This window comes from Amblyomma mixtum, chromosome 8, assembly GCF_055824585.1.
Source record: "Amblyomma mixtum isolate Tamu chromosome 8, ASM5582458v1, whole genome shotgun sequence".
In the NCBI taxonomy this organism is placed as follows: Eukaryota; Metazoa; Arthropoda; class Arachnida; order Ixodida; family Ixodidae; genus Amblyomma; species Amblyomma mixtum.
In genome coordinates, this window is record NC_143019.1 from 82,411,242 (window position 1) to 82,432,560 (window position 21,319).

Below are 21,319 nucleotides of genomic sequence, written 5' to 3' on the forward strand. Positions count from 1 at the left end.
AAAATGACGTTTGCAGAATGACTTGACTGCGATGTTTCAGACAACGTGCGTAATAAAAATAAAACTAAAAAGTTTAATTTTCGGAGCATAAAAGTTGCACGGAGGGAAGCGCATAGTTCATCGTTTCTATTCACACGATAACATTAAACGTACCGTCGCCCGCAAAATCAAGCGTCGGCATTGAGAGCGAAAAATAAGGTGGCGTAAGGTGACCCAGGTGGCCTCTTGTGGGGGAAGCAACGTAGAAGCGCCACCTAAGGTCACGTGACCTTGTGGCTCATCACAACCTGCCCCCCGGATTGTGAGCAAACTGACCGCCGTGGCAGGTGGCGGTTAAATCAGCGATCGACTGCGGGAGGTTGCTCAGGAATAGCAACTTGGGACGCACCAGCCCCACTGGTGGCAGCACCTGCCGTCGCAGGGCAGTGGCGCATCGCTTAACCGCGGCACCTTAGAGGAAGGAATGGTGTGAGGACTCCCAGGGACCTATGAACGTAAAGCTGAGAATGACCAATTCTGCATATTGGGCATTAACTCATTCACGCTGTCGCCTCATATCCTTAAGGCAGAGCTTAAGTTTGCCCTCGAATTTTTATCCGTTTGCCGAATGGTGTGAGTACTCCCAGGACCTATGAATGTAAAGCTGAGAATGACCAATTCTGCATATTAGGCATTAACTCATTCACGCTGTCGCCTCATATCCTTAAGGCAGAGCTTAAGTTTGCCCTCGAATTTTTATCCGTTTGCCGAATGGTGTGAGTACTCCCAGGACCTATGAATGTAAAGCTGAGAATGACCAATTCTGCATATTGGGCATTCACTCATTAACGCTGTCGCCTCATATCCTTAAGGCAGAGCTTAAGTTTGCCCTCGAATTTTTATCCGTTTGCCGAATGGTGTGAGTACTCCCAGGACCTATGAATGTAAAGCTGAGAATGACCAATTCTGCATATTGGGCATTAACTCATTCACGCTGTCGCCTCATATCCTTAAGGCAGAGCTTAAGTTTCCCCTCGAATTTTTTATCCGTTTGCCGAATGGTGTGAGTACTCCCAGGACCTATGAATGTAAAGCTGAGAATGACCAATTCTGCATATTGGGCATTAACTCATTCACGCTGTCGCCTCATATCCTTAAGGCAGAGCTTAAGTTTGCCCTCGAATTTTTATCCGTTTGCCGAATGGTGTGAGTACTTTCAGGACCTATGAATGTAAAGCTGAGAATGACCAATTCTGCATATTGGGCATTAACTCATTCACGCCGTCGCCTCATATCCTTAAGGCAGAGCTTAAGTTTGCCCTCGAATTTTTATCCGTTTGCCGAATGGTGTGAGTACTCCCAGGACCTATGAATGTAAAGCTGAGAATGACCAATTCTGCATATTGGGCATTCACTCATTAACGCTGTCGCCTCATATCCTTAAGGCAGAGCTTAAGTTTCCCCTCGAATTTTTATCCGTTTGCCGAATGGTGTGAGTACTCCCAGGACCTATGAATGTAACGCTGAGAATGACCAATTCTGCATATTGGGCATTAACTCATTCACGCTGTCGCCTCATATCCTTAAGGCAGAGCTTAAGTTTGCCCTCGAATTTTTATCCGTTTGCCGAATGGTGTGAGTACTTCCAGGACCTATGAATGTAAAGCTGAGAATGACCAATTCTGCATATTGGGCATTAACTCATTAACGCTGTCGCCTCATATCCTTAAGGGAGAGCTTAAGTTTCCCCTCGAATTTTTTATCCGTTTGCCGAATGGTGTGAGTACTCCCAGGACCAATGAATGTAAAGCTGAGAATGACCAATTCTGCATATTGGGCATTAACTCATTCACGCTGTCGCCTCATATCCTTAAGGCAGAGCTTAAGTTTGCCCTCGAATTTTTATCCGTTTGCCGAATGGTGTGAGTACTCCCAGGACCTATGAATGTAAAGCTGAGAATGACCAATTCTGCATATTGGGCATTCACTCATTAACGCTGTCTCCTCATATCCTTAAGGCAGAGCTTAAGTTTCCCCTCGAATTTTTATCCGTTTGCCGAATGGTGTGAGTACTCCCAGGACCTATAATGACCAATTCTGCATATTGGGCACTAACTCATTCACGCTGTCGCCTCATATCCTTAAGGCAGAGCTTAAGTTTGCCCTCGAATTTTTATCCGTTTGCCGAATGGTGTGAGTACTCCCAGGACCTATGAATGTAAAGCTGAGAATGACCAATTCTGCATATTGGGCATTAACTCATTAACGCTGTCGCCTCATATCCTTAAGGCAGAGCTTAAGTTTCCCCTCGAATTTTTATCCGTTTGCCGAATAGTGTGAGTACTCCCAGGACCTATGAATGTAAAGCTGAGAATGACCAATTCTGCATATTGGGCATTAACTCATTCACGCTGTCGCCTCATATCCTTAAGGCAGAGCTTAAGTTTGCCCTCGAATTTTTATCCGTTTGCCGAATGGTGTGAGTACTCCCAGGACCTATGAATGTAAAGCTGAGAATGACCAATTCTGCATATTGGGCATTCACTCATTAACGCTGTCGCCTCATATCCTTAAGGCAGAGCTTAAGTTTCCCCTCGAATTTTTATCCGTTTGCCGAATGGTGTGAGTACTCCCAGGACCTATGAATGTAAAGCTGAGAATGACCAATTCTGCATATTGGGCGTTCACTCATTAACGCTGTCGCCTCATATCCTTAAGGCAGAGCTTAAGTTTGCCCTCGAATTTTTATCCGTTTGCCGAATGGTGTGAGTACTCCCAGGACCTATGAATGTAAAGCTGGGAATGACCAATTCTGCATATTGGGCATTAACCCATTCACGCTGTCGCCTCATATCCTTAAGGCTTACCCTCGAATTTTTATCCGTTTGCCGAATGGTATGAGTACTCCCAGGACCTATGAATGTAAAGCTGGGAATGACCAATTCTGCATATTGGGCATTCACTCATTAACGCTGTCGCCTCATATCCTTAAGGCGGAGCTTAGGTGCCCCCTCCAATTTCTATCCGTTTGCCACGAGACATGAAAAAAAAGTGGTGTCCATGATAGGGGTTAGCGCAACAAGAATAGTTGCGCAGCAAGCATTAACTTGATCTATGCCAGGGTCGGATGCCATATGACATTAACTGCATGGTTGACAGTGCGGCCGTGTCGACATTTTGTCTTTGAGAGCATATGCATGGTTGCCAAACTTCTGTGGTGTATTTCACTAGGAACGCGAATGGTGGGCTGCTGTGTAACAAGTCGCGCAACCTGGCATAACGCTGTAATAAGCTCGGAGCTGTCTGTAGATGTTAGTCTCAAATTTTAGAGCTCGCTGCTTCGTAGCGGTAGACGTACCCGCGTTGTGAACTGCACTGTATTTGCCAAAAGCTACTCGGGAAGCTTTTTACCACTTCTGATGGCATCAGGAGGCCTATTAGTCTCGAAAGGAGATTAGCAGTGGCGCAGGTTCACGACAGATAAGGCATCCTATCTTGCGAAGACAGCTGTGTGCCGTCATGGCATCCATGGTTACTTTTGGCAAAGACGTTGCGTGTATTCATTACTGGGAAATTAAATAGGCATTGTCAAGTAGCTCAGTAACCAATAAATCAACCGAAAGTACCCTATCATTTTATGAATAAACAGGCAGCACCTAAACAACATCGTTAAATATGCAATAGAAGGTGTACAGGGCAAAGCAGAGTGGTGCGCACGGTGGTGGTTGTAAGCCTTTCATTTGATTACATTGGTTTCCAGCAAGAGAGCAGCAGTTCGCAATTGGTGGCGCGGTGCTAGAAGTTGTAAGGGAGTATGTCTATTTAGGGCAGGTAGTGACAGCTGATCCGGATCATGAGAGGGAAGTAACCAGAAGAATAAGAATGGGGTGGGGCGCATATGGCAGGTTCTCTAAGATCATGAATGGCAGTTTACCAATATCCCTCAAGAGAAAAGTGTACACCAGCTGTATCTTACCGATACTCACCTATGGGGCAGAAACGTGGAGGCTAACAAAGAGGGTTCAGCTTACGTTAAGGACAACGCAGCGAGCTACGGAAAGAAAATGATAGGCATAACGTTAAGAGATCGGAAGCGGGCAGAGTGGGTGAGAGAACAAACGCGGGTTAATGACATCCTAGTTGAAATCAAGAGAGAGAAGTGGTCTTGGTTAGGGCATGTAATGCTAAGGCAAGATAACCACTGGTACTTAAAGGTAACCGAGTGGATACCAAGAGAAGGCAAGCGTAGCCGGGGGCGGCAGAAAGTTAGGTGGGCGGATGAGATAAAGAAATTTGCTGGAATAAGGTGGCCGCAACTGGCGAAGGACAGGGTTAATTGGAGAGACATGGGAGAGGATTTTGCCCTGCAGTGGGCGTAGTCAGGCTGATGATGATGATGATGATGATGTTTTTCGGAAAAGTGAGGATTTGTGTTTGCATCTGTTTTGATTTGGATCTGTCCAGAACATGACCAGCAGTTTGAACAAATTATTTGCTTCGAGCGGTAGTTCATAAAAAGGATACTTTTTGTTTAAATTTGATGAAGATGGCTGGAGGGTGCCCTGCCGGTTGACAGCGTATTGTTCAGATAGGTGATAAGAAAGAGGGGACACTTACGGTCCTCCTTAAGGGAGCTTTAGTGACGCGATATCGTTAATGCGTCCCTTCAATGGCCTGGGGTCCTCTTTGCGTGTCGTCTCGTTGACTCGTTCGTCCTGTGTTTTACACTAATAGATCGTCGGCAGATCTCGAACCATTCCTGGCGCTGTGGTTGAGCGGTTAAGCGATGCTCCAATGCCCGGCAGGTGGCTGTTCCAAACGCTGCCACCGGTGGGATGTGTGAGATCCAGGTTACTCTCCCCGAGAACCTCTCGCGAGCAGACATTAATTTGGCTGCCACCTGCCACGAGTTGGCAGAGCGGGCTCGTCACGGAGTGGATTGGGACGAGGTGAGTAGCGCCGCGGGCCGTAGTCGCTGCGGCGGTGGACGAAGGAGAAGGGACGTGGTGGCGGGGACCAATCGCTGCGGCAGTGGCGGGAGATGTGTCCGACGCGTGAGCATGTAAAACAGATTGGCCGATCATCAGAGGTACCGTGGCGAGAAGCTGCGACAGGAAGTGGCAGCCGCGATCATTGGAGGGTCCGGGTTGGCATTGACGTTGTCCACGACGCCAGCGGAAGGTACGGCCATGTTCGCAACCTCCTGGCTAATGAAGGACTGACTGAGTGCCAGGGTGTCGTCCAGCAGTTTCAGGGTGGAAACTGCGGGCGTTATCGCCTCCAGTTCGCGGCGCACGATGCGAGTGAAGTCAGCCGGGTCGGAAGGCTGCCGCAGTGTTGGTAGATCACCACATTAGGAGCTGGCAGCAATGTTCAGGAGAAGGTCAAAACGGTGGGAAATGCGCATGTGTTTGGCCTGCTCGAAACACCGGAACGCCTCCAGAACTGAAGCCCTCCAGAACTGAAGCGACCTGAGAACAGTCTTTGCGCAGCAGCAGTCTAAAGGCATCGTCGGCAATACCTATATGTGTGTGGCTGACTCTACTGCCCCGGACATGTCTTTGTCTACTTTACGGCACAAGACCAGGACGTTCTGGATGAGACAAGGTACGGCTCTGAAGGCATTTGGGCGCGCGACGCGAAAGCCTTATTAGCGGCGAGTTCACGTCCGATGGGTTTCCCGAAGAGGTGGTGGAGTTTCTGCTAACAGAAGTCCCATGAGGTCAAGTCATCTCGCGCGCTTCCGGTCAGATAAAATATCAGATTTTCGAGAATCAGCATCAGCATCCCACCTGCTATGCGCGCTCAGGCGTTCGTAAAGTGCGAGCCAGTCGTCCACACCAACGTCGTCTGTCTCGCATAATAAGCCTGGTTCGCGGTGGTAGGCCATGACGATGGCTGGCGTTGCTGGCGGAGATGGAGCGGATTCGTAGACATGGTGGCGAAATTGCGGCCACCGCGGAGATCCAGCTCGGGATCCGGGATCGAATTTGGCAACCCCCAAGAAATGTTACGTAATGGCTATATAAAGGAGAGGTAATCTGCTAGGCAGAGGATCGACGGTTTGGGATAGTCGAACAGGACACAAGCGCGCACCACAGCGTAGTCGTCGTTCAAAACATTTCGTCGTCCTCCAAGCGTCCGTAGTACTACGCTCATATATAAGGCATATATTATTATATGTGGATGTATATGAGCATAAATACGACCAGATATGATCAAGGGAACCTTATATGCCGCCATTTACTGCTATATATGACGTATAAGTCTGCGAATAGGCGCACATACGGCAATTAGGTACTTCCCTTAGGCAATTAGTGCCTAAGGGAATGACATGGTAAGTTCAATGCCATCCTTAACGCCTTTTTTTATAAGAAAAAAACACAGGAGCGTAGCGTTTGGGCCGAGTCAAGATGAATGTGCGATACTCCAATATTTCAACGTGCAATATTCCTGCTAGCTTGAAAGGATTTGATCGCTGAGGAATCTCGAAACGTATGCACAATTCTGCAGTAATAGAAGTTCCCAACAGCTTATGAAAGTGAGCAAAAGGGAGCCCAGGAAAATTAGACAGACGCTTGCAGTTTTCACGACCGTGCCGCGTAGCGCTGAGCACTCAAAATGACCGCGGGAATTTCGAATGTTCGGTACATCTCGTGGACCATCGGGAATAGCTGGCGCGAGTCCTTAGAAAGCATTTTAGAGGTCACATTTTGCAAAAAGAAGAAGTCGTTCTTGGTACACGATGTTCGCACTGAATCTTCGGGACTCTCTAGTTTTCTGAAAATTCCAATTTCAAAATATCTGCCTCAGTTATGTGGTGTTCACTACTGCAACAAATGGCGCTAGTTGCTGACTGTTCCTTAAAGCTAGGCTTGAGGATCCATAAAGAAAGCGGCTTCAAGAGTGGCAGCTATGTCTCATTAAGCAGTGTAAAATATTTCCACTACTTGCGTCCACCCGTCGCAGCGTTACCATGGTGTGGAAGTCATAACTGCACCCATCCGAGCAGTAACATCCTATTTCACATAGCCCCAAGGTAGCGGCTGGCAACGGCTTGTAACCTGCACCAGAGAAAAGTGGGACGTATGTTCTTCGAACACTTTATTTCATTGTTATTCTGAAATAGAAATGCACCTTAAGGCATTTTGTAGTCAGCAACTTTAAGGGGAAGTGATGCGTGTTTGGAAGATATCTATGACGACTGCACAGCTACCATTGTCCTCCATAAATTAAGCAATAAAATTCCAATAAGGAAGGGTGTCAAGCAGGACGATACGATCTCGTCAATGCTATTCACCGCTTGCTTACAGGAGGTATTCAGAGGCCTGAATTCGGAACAGTTGGGGATAAGAGTTAATGGAGATTGCTTAAGTAATCTGCGATTCACTGATGACATTGCCGTGCGAAGTCACTCAGCACATGAACCCCAAATCATGGTCAATGAGTTATACAGGCAGAGCACAACAGTCGGTCTAAAAGCTAACATGCACAAAACCAAAGTGCTTTATGTTCAACAGTCTCGCAAGGGAAGAGCAGACTGCAATTGGTAGCGAGAGGCTGGAAGTAACAAGGGAATCTGTCTACTTAGGGCAGCTAGTGAGCGCTGATCCAGATCATTAGAGGGAAATAACTAGCAGGATAAGAATGGGGCAGAGCGCATGGGGCAGGTTCTCTCAGAACATTAATGACAGTTTGCTAATATCCCTGAAGAGAAAACTATACAACAGGTGCACCTTACCGGTGCTCATTTATGGGGCAGGAACGCGGGGGCTAACGAAGGGCTTAAGTCAAGGACAACAGAGTGAGCTATGAAAAGAAAGATGACAGGCGTAACGTTAAGAGATCGGAAGCGGGCGGAGTGGGTGAGGAAACAAACGCGGTTAATGACATCTATGAACTAGGGCAGGGCATGTAACGCGAAGGCAAGATAACATTTGGTCCTTAAGGGTAAAGGGGTGGATCCAAAGAGACGGCAAGCGTAGCAGGGGGCGGCAGAAAGTTAGGTGGTCGGATGAGATTGAGAAGTTGTGGGGATACGGCGGGCGCAACTGGCTAAGTACAGGGTTAATTAGAGAAGCCTTTGCCGTGCAGTGGGCGCAGTCAGGCAGATGATGGTGATAATGGTGCGTGTTTCAGGTGCATCCTCTTCTGGAGCGAAGTGGCCGAGGGCTGGTGCCTACCGTTGCCGGCGAGCGACCGATTCGTGATGCATCACAGCGAGGCGTTCCGCCATCAGCTGTGTGGCACCAAGCCGGTCAGTTGCTGCTGGAACACTGCGACCACCAGTAGCATAGAATGGTATCCAAAGAGCAAGCCTATTTCAGTAGGCGCCCCATTCCTTACTAGGCTGGTTCACTATGTTTGGTAGACTTGAACCCATCCACTTTGCTGGCACTAAGGATTCCAATCTCTAAAAAAAATCTGTTTTCTTTTGTCTGAAGCCAGCTAAACCCGCAGAAATAAAGTAATAATGGCCGTGACTGACCTGCAGCTGGGTTTAGAACCTCAGCGGCGCAAACAGATCAGCTCCGCTGGCCACTGCACGAGGGCACAATGCTGTCGCCGCAACTGATAGCCCTTCGTGTTTAACTGCCACGCTTAAGGCGCTGTGCATTTCATGTAGCCGTCTTCATCAACTTCCATCTGCGCGGAATGAATCCAGAACACCGCGCTATCAGCATTGCGCGACCGCTAAGGTTCTGAATCACCAATTTCGCCGACCTCTGCCTGAAGCATGACCTTGAAACCTTACCCACGAACCGAAAGCGAAATCCGCCGCGGTGGCTCAGCGGTTATGGCGCTCGGCTGCTGACCCAAAAGACGCGAGTTCGATCGCGGCCGCGGCGGCTAGAATTTCTTTGGGGGAGAAATTCTAGAGGCCCGTGTACTGTGCGATATCAGTGCACGTTAAAGAACCCCAGGTGGTCGAAATTTCCGGAGCCCTCCCCTACGGCGTCTCTCATAGCCTTAGTCGCTTTGGGACGTTAAACCCCATAAACTAAACTAAACTAAACTAAACTAAACTAAACTGAAAGCGAAATGAAACGCGACGTGCTAGCGCGCATACATCGCATTGAACCATGGGAGCTTAATCGGCTGTAATTTGTTTATTCCCAACAAGTTTTGTTATTGCAAACAAAGCTTTGTGTTCATACGTGATGCTGTCTCAATGTTGGACATTGAAAAGTCAGAATTAAGTTCATTGAGCACAAATTTCTTTGAAAGCACATTTTTTTAATGTGGCGAAATTGCAGCAATGGAAGTGAATTATCGAACATAACATATATTATTCATTTAGCAGACTGGCTAGTGATTGGCTAGTGATTACCAGCACTGAACAATGCCCCCATTATATTTTTCCCGCCCTTGCTGTTGCAGTGAAAGGATACTTCATTGCAATCTACATATATATGCCAGGAAATGTTGACTTAAGCGGTATGTACAGAATGCTCACAAAGATTTTATAATTGAAATGGGTACAACAGTAATGGTGTATGTGCGATAGCCCTCGTTGAGGTTTTTACCCCAGAGGGCGCCTTTGTCGACCGCAGGTGCAGGTGCACACATACTTTCGGGTACCAGGCTTCTTCACCGGTGTCGGGATCTTCCTTTTGGCAGTGATGTTTGCTTTGCTGAGCCAGTTCAGCTGCGGACGGCGTCTGCTTGAACGGGTGAGTATTCTTCACTGTCTGCAAGCTGAAGCTACTTAATTGAGTGTGCATGGCCACGAGACGAAAAGTAGAGGCGCGTAAGTATACGTGGGTGTCAGTCTCTTTGTAGTACGTACGACAGCACCACATGCGCTGATATGGGCACACATTTTTTACGTCCTGCTAAGTTGGGAAACCCTCGCTGAATGAAGGAATTGCAAGAGGGGTGGCTTGTGACTTCAGGTTTCAGTTGCTGAGCTCAAGGTTGCGGGATCGAATCCGTGGCGGCTCACTTTTGATGGAGGCTAAATGCGAAATTTCTCGTGTCCTCTGCGAGGCAAGTGCACGTTAAAAAAATCCCAGATGACGTAATTAATCCGGAGTCCTCCACTGCCCTGTCTCTCATAGATTATGTACAGCCTTGCCCCATACAATACCATACCATACCATACCATACCATACCATACCATACCATACCATACCATACCATACCATACCATACCATACCATACCATACCACACCATACCATACCATACCATACCATACAATACCATACCATATCATAGCATACAATACCATGCATGCCATACCATATCATACCATACCATACCATGCCATGCCACGCCATACCGTACCACATACCATGCCATACCATGAGTCATGCAGGTCCTTTCTCTCTTCTCTATTTTGTTTTCCTCTCCTTCCGATTCAGCCAGACCACATAGATTTCAGGCGATGCAGTGCCGAATACATTCACAACTATTTACTGTTACGTTAACAGCTTTGCCGTCAGGGTGCGGCCTCTCTGTCCGATGTACAAGATCGTTCTCCCCTTGTAGTCTCCTCACCGGCCGCGTCCTCTAGAGCCTTTTCGTTCCCCCTCGGGGTCCTTCTCGCCAGCGGGCTCTGGGTCGCTCCCTCCATTAGAACTTCCTTTCCCAGCGAGCTCTTTGTGGCCGCCGCCTCCGCAGACGTTCCCTTTGCACCAGGGAGCCAACGGTCTGTGCAAATTCTTGTAAATGCGCGGCTGTTGAGCACAGTTCCCCCACTTTGCACACGGGCTGGCTCCGCTGGGGAGGATTGCCGAAGGATCCGATGTCTTTTCGATGGCTGTGGTTACTGCAGCAAGCGGCTCCCTTCTTGCTGACCGTCCATGTGTGTATGTGTGCGCGTGCGTGCGTGAGAGCAGCCCAGCCAGCAGCCGAAGCTGCGTTGCCGCACGACGGTTCCAACTGGCGAGGAGGTCGCAGGCATACACACACACGCGGTGCAACCTTCGTCCACGCTTCGGTGATGCTACCACGAGCACGAAACCATATCATACTGCTTTTTCTCAAATCCTATGGGCAGTGACGAGAAGACTGCGGGCGAACATCTAAAGTGCGGAGTGAAATTTGTGTTAGAAGTCTGGGCGAATACATAACCTGGGCGTTTTACATGCCGCCACTTGTTGGAAACACATAATTCTCGATCAAACCGCTGTCTTTTCGTTCGGCACTTTAATGGGGAATTTCTTGTTAGCTGAGGGCATCCCAGCCCTGCATGGTCTTGTCGGAGGCTCAGCGGTTTTCAGGTTCGCTTGCGCTCAGTTCAAGATGCCGATTTTGCTTGCAGTTCCCTGGATTCTTCACGGCAGGCATGGTCAAGCGAGGTGGACCCACAAGAGAACAGGTTTGTGTGTATTTTTTCCATTCTTATTGATTTGTTCGAGCGAGAATATTCCGTTCTGCTGCCAGCACTGCGACGATCACAGCCCACATATTCGGAGGCTGGTTGGCATTTATGAAAACCTGCCACATAACGCAGTTGTTGCGATATTCAGCTCGTCATGTTTTACTCAAACAATTCAGTTAAATGGCACCTTTGGATAGGACGGATATTTAAGCCCGATAATACGGGGCATACTAATGCGCTATTTATAGGACTTTCTCCTTCCTACTGTGATAGTCATACCCGCGTATTGCATGTAGGTGCGGAAAACGAGTTTGCCTAAGACAGCTTCAATGACAAATTTTATTACCGTCACGGTCAATCAAAACGAATGTTTCGCAAAACGCTGCAAACATCACAAACGACCACTGAATTCGATCGTACGCGCCGCTAAGCTTTGTTGGTGATGTGCACTTCGGCGCAAAGTCATCGGACCACATTGTTTGGTGTTGATTCCTATGGGGTCTGAACACTTATGACGGAAAGTGCACTTTTAAAGTCACAGGTCTTCAGCCTTGCCTGACAAAATCCGCTGTTCCGCACCAGTATCAGTTCTCCAGCTCACCTTCTGACCACACGACCAAGTGATGATGCGTATCGACCTGCACCGATCTGTGACGTAAGCAAAAAGATATAGGGTTGCATTCCCAACTGGGGTGACTGGGGTCACCCAGGTATACCCGCGGCCCTTTCACTGCATGGTTGGCAGGCGGACCTCACCACTGGCTGCCTTTGGCTACCATATACAGCCTATGGTTAGGTCCGGTCGCCAAACAGAGATGCATGAAAGCCGTGGATATATCTGAGTGACCAATGACAGAGCTCCAGATGAACGTGAGATGGACAATAGAAAACGGACGGCATATAGAATAACGCCCTTACTCTTTTTGCATCGACCAGCATCGACGTGACACAGTGAGGCCTTTCTCCAAGCTCCGGCACTGCTTTTGACCCACGACCAATGAAGGAAGGACTTGAAGGGTTCACTTGCCCGGTTTACTGATGCCGTTTGCAGGTTCTTGGTTGCTCCTTCACGATGTACATGCGCGGCAGTGGTTGGAGGCAGAAGGAGCCTCACATCAATGGCCGCCAAGAAGGCGAGATGAGCGATGTCATGACCCTCCAGCTAGATGGACCCGGTATGCCACTACTGTTCTCACTTATTCTTCCGTTTTTTTTTTACCTTATTAAAAGAAGTTGAGCGCGAGTAGATAATTCCTACTCGAGAGAAAAGTACAGAACAGCTGCATCCTACCGGTACTAACTTACGAGGCAGAAACGTGGAGGGTAACGAAAAGGGTTCTGCTTCAGTTAAGGAAAACGCAGCGAGCTATGGACAGAAACATGATAAGTGTGACGTTAAGAGACCGAAGCGGGTAGAGTGGGTGAGGTAACAAACGAGGGTTAATGCCATCCTGGTCGGAATCAAGAGCAAGAAATGGACTTTGGCAGGGCATGTGATGCGAAGGCGAGATGACTGCTGGTCCTTAAGGGTAACGGAGTGGATTCCAAGAGAAGGCAAGTGTAGAAGAGGGCGAAAGAAAGTTAGGTGGGCGGATGGGGTTAAGAAGTTTGCGGGGATACGGGGGCCGGAGCTGGAAAAGGACAGGGTTAATTGAAGATACATGGGAGAGGCTTTGCCCTGCATTGGGCGTAGCCAGGGTGATGATTAGATAAATCCTGGACGTGATTTTATGTATGAAACGGCAATTGGAGGTGTTCCATTCGAAGCATATGTTGTACTGATTTACGAGTACATGCTTCGTGCCAGCTTTTTATATATAATAGGTCTGAAATTATCTCTGTGAGCGAATATTTTAAGACACAACTTATTGCTAATTCTTTTGCTGTATACTGTGTCCTAACCAAATATTTTTTGTCTTCATGGCTAATACCAAATTTAAATTATCCTCCAGTGTGTCATCAAAAGTTTATTCGTTATTTTGTACCTAGTAGCAGTCACATACTACGAGTTTATTAAGGTGCTGAAATTAGTTGGTCAAGGATACAAAACGCGAGTTAATGGCATTCCACTCGAAATCAAGAAGAAACGGCCACGGGCAGGTATGTTATGCGGAGGCAAGATTCATGCCCAGCAATTCTGGACGAAAACAATTCTCAACGGGAAACAGTTTCGGAATGCAATTTTTTATATATATATTGTAAGATTTCACTGTAACAATCAATATATCTGCAGATCTCCCATCGGCAGGCTTGCATTTCTTTTGCTATTGACAATTTTGATATCGCCAGAAACGCTCCTAATTGGTCTTCAATGGCAGTCTTTACTGCTCGATGCGAGCGACAGAAAAACTTTAAAAGAACGACTTTGCTAAGCATCGAAAGAATAGACCACTATGTTCAATATTTCCCTAACAGTAGCTCACAATATTCGAATTGTCAAAATATTTTGTCCAAGAATACTGGACCTGAGTGTAGCGGGTAGAGGAGAAGGGTAGCAGAAAGTCAGGTCAGCTGATGATAGTTGAAATTTTCGGGGATAAGGTGGACCCAGCTGGCACAGGGCAGGGTTAATTGGAGACATGGGAGAGGCCTTTGTTCTGCAATGGGCGTGCTTGGGCTGATGAAGATTATGATGAAATTAGTGCTTTTCCACTCGTTGTGGCCGGCAGATATTTGCACAAGCGTAGTGCGATTTTCACGACTAAGTAAGCACGCTACTTAGGGTACTACTGTAGGCACTTGAAGCTCCGGTTGGGTCCCAACTGTGCCACATTGAGCTCACTGAGACCCTGGTAGTTGGCAGTGCTACGTCCAAGCAGATCGCATGAAAGATTTCTTATTGAAGTGCAGTAACCTAAACCATTTGATGCCACTAACTTTAATACCAAGCCACCAGAAGGCCAGCAGAAATGCAAACAAATAACAATACTCTTAACAGCCCTCCATTTCATTGAGTGTTGTATAGCTGAAGAAGTTTTGCATTGCTCTAGCGCTCAGCTACACCTTTTGCGGAGACTCATTGTACTAGCCCATCAACCATCACGACGTGCTTGCGTGGTCTAACGTTCAACGAAACAGCGTCTGGTCAGGATGAAGCTTTCTAAAAAGGCATAGTTTTTGCCGCTGACCAATTCGAAAGTAAACGAAATGGATGTTTCTAGTTTCATGCGCAAAATCTGTTCGCAATAAGGCTCGCATAATCTTCAGCATTCATCGTTATCAAAAATTTCAATTGACGAGCGAACTGATTAAGAGGAGTGTTGGACGTTATATAAGGCATATTTTTCCACGGCAGCCTTATTGTGAACTAGGGATGCAATGTGTTCCGAAACATCAATTTCGCTTACTTTTGATTTCGTCAGTGAACCAAATTTTACCTTGATTGAATCATGATTGAAATCTTCATGTTCTTTGGGCAGAACCGGCATATCTGACGACAGCCATGTGTATGGTGCAAGTAGCACTGGTGGTGCTGAAAGAGATGGACACGATGAGCGTCAGGTAAGTTTCATTGGTTCCTAGGGAAAGGGAACAAACTGCCGAATGTTTGCATATTGGAGAGCTGCTCTCATAGAGGTGATGTTACGCTTGACGTTCGTGCCGCTTTTGTCCTGGCAGAAAACAAATGCCGCCCTTGCGGCGTTAGTTGCAATAAATCAGACCATCCAATAATGACTTGCTCTGCAGAGAAAACTGCGTGGTGTTTTTGATTGCAGGCTTGTGCAAAGAGCCACTCACGTTGCATTGTACTCTTGGCTTGGTTGCAACCCTGTCCTCTGATTAAATGGCGGCCCTTCAATTCCCACAGGCAGGCACATATGCCTGGACCATCGTTGTCTTGAAGGAGACAAGTTAATGTTTCATGCCTCCGAAACAATAGCGCATTACTACTGGTGTCATTAGGAATATTAACTCTTGTTTAGCATTTCACATTCGAATTTAATACGTCACCTTATACATGATTTTTCGAGTCATTCGCCTATCATAAAAAATAAGAGCACAATTCCCTGACAAATTTACCTTTGTTAGTAAGACTCGCCCGCTCTAAGTGGGTGACAACGCTTGGAAAAACGAATTTAGCGTAACAGATGTAACTGGAATTACCTGCCTAGAATATTTAGCCAGAAAACAAGGTATTGTATTGGTATCTAGTGTTTAGCAGTCATGATGTTATGAATTTGATGAATGTGTCTAATCAGTGGTTCCTAACACTGTCGATATAGATGTAATCCGAGCAATGGATCCTAAACACTGAAGAATGACATGAGTTCTTCGCGCAGGAAATTATGCACTTAGTGTTAACGAAAAGTTAATCTTTTAGGATGAACACGCTAATATGGTTGATAGGCCAGTTCTTAGGATATTTGTTTTGGTGAAATTTAAGCTGGATAAATTTCATTTCTCAACTGTGAACAAATATTTCTGAAATCCTCAGTTTAATGAAGAGGTAGAATTTATTTCGCCAGCTTTGTTCAAGTGGCAGGTGTGTTCCATGACGATTTTCTGCCGCTTATGCTACTGCAGTCTAGTCTGGGACAGCACAGGCAAGTGTAATTTAGAAAAAATATTATCCTGTGCAAAACAAATGCAGCAGATTGATTGGAAACTTATCGAAATATTAAGAAACATTGCTGCTGATGTCAAGTTATAAAAAAAAAAGCCTTTGATCATTACAAGTTTCTTCCGTAAGAGTCTGCGAACTACCTGTACGTTCCTAGAAACGAGATGATACAAGCTTTTTACAACCTACAATCAAACTGCAGTGATAAGTCAATAATGAAGAAATATGCGAGGGGACCAGCTAGAACATCAAGCAATTTATTTCTGCAGTTTTTATTTCACACTCTGATATATTAACACTCTTCGCAGTTTTTTAGATGTGCCTTGCTGGTACTGTGGCAAAAATTAGAGAAAGTTTAATGTTTAGTTGTCGTCAGTTTGCTGCCGGTCTTTTGCTTTATTTCTATCGTGAGTTTATCCACTGGTTGTTCGGCGTTTGCATCGTGTGAATGTTTTTCGTTCAAGTGTAGTTTCAGAATACGTTGCACACTTCTCATGCAATTGCGAACGTAGTTTTGTCAGTGCCTCTAAGTCTGATATTTGCCTTTCAATACTTATCCCCAGTAAGAGGGAAAGCAACGTTTGACAAAATATTTTCACTGACCTTCACTATGCTGCGGGCATGGAATTTACAAGGTCTCATGGGATGCCATATAGTCGATTTTTGCCTAGGTTTTCTCGGCAAATAAGTTCAAATGAAGATAAGTTGTGTATGTATGCCACTTTTGCAGTAAAAGCAAAAGTAGCACCAAGAAGAACAGGCAGTAATGCGAGGGCCGCTAACTGGAAGGTTTCATTATGCCTGCCAAAGTCGAAACTGGTTTACTCCACTAGGAATTTACGAGTTTGCACTTGCACACGACTGGTTGATATGCAATTATAGTTTGTTGGTAACGCTCGAGGAAAGCATCCTGGGAGAGGCCCTACAACTCCGCGACATCCGGTAGAGATGTTAGGCTGCAAAGGACTAATTCAAGAAAGGTTTCTCAATAAAATACATGCATAAAGGGAATGCGGATATTGCATTCGGAGACACGTTAAGTCGAAATGACCCTAGAATTTGGAAGGGCCGCAGTAAAAATTTATATCACTGCTTTAGGCGCAGTGCTGTACCGCGGTGCAATTTTAAACACTGTAATACCTGATCTTTTCAGCTAAGTTCGCTGGCCTCGCTGGGTGTAACCCTGGACCAGCACACAAATCAGTCAGCCTTGCAACAGATGAGGCTAGTTGCGTTATTTGAAAGTCACGCGTCGTATTTAAGGAACAACACTTAAACAGAAATTAAAACGAAGAGAAAAAAATGAAGGTGGTAGATAGAAAGCATGGTAGAATAACTAGTAGCTATTTCGTGCATACCTGTCTTTGTCCTCGTATTTATTTTAACTCGTTTTATGTTGAGCTGAAGTCGTCTTCCTTAAGCACAGCGTGCGCCTATGAATCACTAAGTTTGACCTAATTTCACTGCATTCGGCTCATTGCTGCTCTCTACAGTGTTGGCGTTTATGTGCAGATACTTACACTGATTCAAGCGGTTCAGGCCTCTAGCAGTCCGAATGGAGGTGACTGATATGCAAAAAAAGCTAGCGAGAAGTTGATTCGGACTTAAGAATAGAACCCTACAGGGATAGCGCTCAAGATTACCTTTCGCCTCTTGTGTGCAATCTAACGCATTCTGAAAGGTATCGCTTTTGTTACAGCCCTACTGTGAGCGTAGTGAGGCTGATAATAATGATGATTATTTAAAGTTAGAAGGATGCACATTAAATTTGCACAAAGCAAGTTCTCAATTGGAAGGCGGATATCTTCACCACCAGGAAGACGCATATCTTTCTTTCTTTCTTCCTTTCTTTCCTTCTTTCTTCCTTTCTTTCTTTCTTTCTTTCTTTCTTTCTTTCTTTCTTTCTTTCTTTCTTTCTTTCTTTCCTTCTTTCTTTCTTTCTTTCTTTCTTTCTTTCTTTCTTTCTTTCTTTCTTTCTTTCTTTCTTTCTTTCTTTCTTTCTTTCTTTCTCTCTTTCTTTCTTTCTTCCTTTCTTCTTCCTTTCTTCCTTTCTTTCTTTCTTCTTTCTTTCTTTCTTTCTTTCTTTCTTTCTTTCTTTCTTTCTTCTTTCTTTCTTTCTTTCTTTCTTTCTTTCTTTCTTTCTTCTTCTTTCCTTTCTTCTTTCTTCTCTTCTTTCTTTCTTCATTTCTTTCTTTCTTTCTTTCTTTCTTTCTTTCTTTCTTTCTTTCTTTCTTTCTTTCTTTCTTTCTTTCTTTCTTTCTTTCTTTCTTTCTTTCTTTCTTTCTTTCTTTCTTTCTTTCTTTCTTTCTTTCTTTCTTTCTTTCTTTCTCTCTCTCTCTCTCTTTCTTTCTTTCTTTCTTCCTTTCTTTCCTTCTTTCTTTCTCTCTTTCTTTCTTTCTTTCTTTCTTTCTTTCTTCCTTTCTCTATTTCTTCCTTTCTTTCTTTCTTTCTTTCTTTCTCTCTTTCTTTCTTCCTTTCTTTCTTCCTTTCTTTCATTTCATTTTCTCACAACAGAGAAAAAAGGAGCGGGAGCTAAAGGCTCATAGCCTGACAGAGGCTCCTGCCCCAGGTAGCACAATTCGGCATTTCAGTGCACACTTAATAAAAAGAAAAGATAGACAGGGAAAAAGCTCTCAATTACAAAAACACATTTGAACATATAAATATTTCAACATATAAAAGTGAACATATAAATACTGAATTAGACAACACTTAGTAGAATTTAAGGGAAAAAAAGAAACGCTAAATGCACATCTCGGCACTCTGCAAAACTCATGTAATTGCAAACAGACACACACATAGATTACAGACACATAGCACACCGTAATTTTATAATATATATACACCTTGATTACACCGAAAATTAATGAATGCAAACAATGTCTTATTGAAGAAAAGAAATGTTTTTTTTTTAACAAATACGAGTTGACATATTTCTTAAACTCCGGTTTTTGGAATTCAATTTCTTCTCCCATGAAATTTAGCAAATAAGGAACTTGGAAATGTAAGATCTGTCTGCCATAATTGGTCCTAGTGAGCGGTATTCTTCTTGTGTGTTTACGTAAGGTGTATTTTGATTCTTGGAGGTTTGCTTCAGAGAGGTACAATTTATTGTTTTTTAATGTATTGTAATAACTTGAAATAATATATTTGCGCAGATGGAAGCATTTCATGTTTAATAAATAGCTTGTCTGTTGGAAGATCAGATGGTTTTTCTTGATAAATTTCAAATATTCGCAACACCTTTTTTTGGAGGATCGTTAGTTTGTTATAGTTATGAGCTGTAGTAGTACCCCACACTAGACTACAATATGATAACTTGGAGAGGAAAAGAGAGGAATACAATGTTTTCTTCAACCACAAAGGAATGAGCTTACCAATTTTATACATACAGCCCACGGTTTTTCCTAACTCTGCAGCTAATTTATTCACATGCGTGTTCCAGGACATATCATTTTGAAACCATACGCCTAAGAACTTTTGAACTGTCACCTCATGCAGTCGCGTGTTGCGAAATAATATTACAATATTTGCAAAAGACTGTTTATATATAGGTTTAAATATCACATATTTGGTTTTACTTACATTTAACTGTAACTTATTTGTGTCCAACCAGTAAGAGAGGTTTTCTAAGTAATCATTTACTGTTTTTTCTAAGTGAGGCAGTGACGCATTTGAAAAGAATAGGTTTGTGTCATCTGCATACATGACTATTCGAGGTGAAGAAGGTATTAATGGAAGATCATTTATGTACAGATTAAATAACAAAGGCCCCAGTATCGACCCTTGAGAGATACCATTTAAAATTACTGATCGTGGCGAGGACAGTTTATTGAAAGACACATATTGATACCGTTTGGTCAAGTAGCTCTCTAAGAGTTTGTGCGCATTCCCCCGTATTCCATACCTCTGCAGTTTACATAAAAGAATGTCATGATTAACGGAGTCGAATGCTTTACGAAGATCTAGAAATAAGCCTATTGTGTATAAACGATTTTCGATGTTCTTTATTATTTCTTGCTTAACGTTGAGTAGTGCGAGTTCACATGATTTGTTCTTCTGGAAACCGTACTGAGCATCGCTCATTATACTGTATTTATCTATGAAGCTTATTAATCTTAAATTTATGATAGTTTCGAACAGTTTTGAAAAAATTGGAAGGACAGATATGGGCCTTAAATTATTTACTGAGCTATCATTTCCACCTTTATGAATAGGACATACTCTAGCTATCTTAAGGCTTTCGGGAAATATTCCCGTCTCAAGCATACAATTGATAATGTGAGTTAAAACTGGTGAAATAATGTCGGATACATGTTTTATGGGGGCAGCTTTTATATCATCAAAACCAGAGGCAGAATCATTCTTTAGTTTAGCAATAATTTTGCTGACTTCATGAGGAGAGGTAGGGGACAATATAAGCGAGTTTACCACGCTTTCACTTGGCGGGACAGTAGAAAGAGTATGCTGATGGAGACTGCAAACGTAATTTCCACAACTGATAAAATGTTCATTCAGCGCTACCAATGAATCTTTAACATTCAGACTATGGTCATTTTGAGTAACACTCAATGTGTGTTCCTGCCCATTTTTACCAGTTAAGTTTCTCACTTCATGCCAAATTTTTCTGGGATCATTAAAACTACGCGTAAATAGTTCCTCATAGTATTTAAGTTTGGCCGTTTTTATTTCCGTATTAACCTTACTGCGAAATTTTTAGTAGCGAACAAGTTCACTCGCATCGCGACTCTTTATAAATGAATGGAACATTTTATTCCTCTCTTGTATTTTCCTGTACAGTGTGACATTTATCCATGGTTTCCTTACTTTTTTATGCTGGCTAGCCGTTGTTTGCACAGGGAAAGCTCTTTCGTAGCACGTAATAAAATAACTAAAAAATTTATTGTAAGCATCATTTGGGTTTGACTCATTTATTACCGATAACCAATTGACATTTTCTATAAGGATGCGAAAATGTTCCAGTGAATTTGAATTTATGCGGCGGTAATAATAAACACCCCTTCTACTTATGCTATTATGGTGCGGTATGAAGAAAAAAATTGGTGAATGGTCACTAATGTCTACAGACAACGCCGGCTGACGAGTTTGGGAGATGTACATTTGTGATACACAAGTCTATCAGAGTGGAACTATGCTGGGTGTTACGTGTGGGTATAGTGATAGCGTTTGAACATGCGTAAGAGTTTATTAAGAGGTTAAGCCGCCTTGAACACGTGTCGTCGATCAACATATCTATATAATTGAAGTCTGACCTGCGCACGTGGTTTTTTTTGACGTTGCAGAGGCGGCGTCCTTAGCCCAGGGGTTGTCATTGATGGAACCTCCTTCATAGAGAGGGTCCAGCAACGAGGCTTCCACCTGACTCTGGAGGGAAATGTGCAGGGCGCCATGACCAAGTCCGCACCCGATGCTTTTGCCGACCCTGTCTGA

General features: G+C 44.5%; 1 protein-coding gene across 1 annotated transcript in view; it reads left to right on the plus strand.

Moving 5' to 3' along the window:
• Window positions 1–21,319, plus strand: part of LOC149333220 (saccharopine dehydrogenase-like oxidoreductase) — a 55,165-nt gene extending 33,846 nt beyond the window's left edge. Inside the window, exons 7-12 of the mRNA XM_089557681.1 lie at window positions 8,119–8,236; window positions 9,534–9,653; window positions 11,248–11,304; window positions 12,359–12,482; window positions 14,727–14,808; window positions 21,172–21,319. Of these exons, the coding sequence (XP_089413807.1) occupies window positions 8,119–8,236; window positions 9,534–9,653; window positions 11,248–11,304; window positions 12,359–12,482; window positions 14,727–14,808; window positions 21,172–21,319 (649 nt within the window). The remainder of the gene's footprint in view (window positions 1–8,118; window positions 8,237–9,533; window positions 9,654–11,247; window positions 11,305–12,358; window positions 12,483–14,726; window positions 14,809–21,171) is intronic.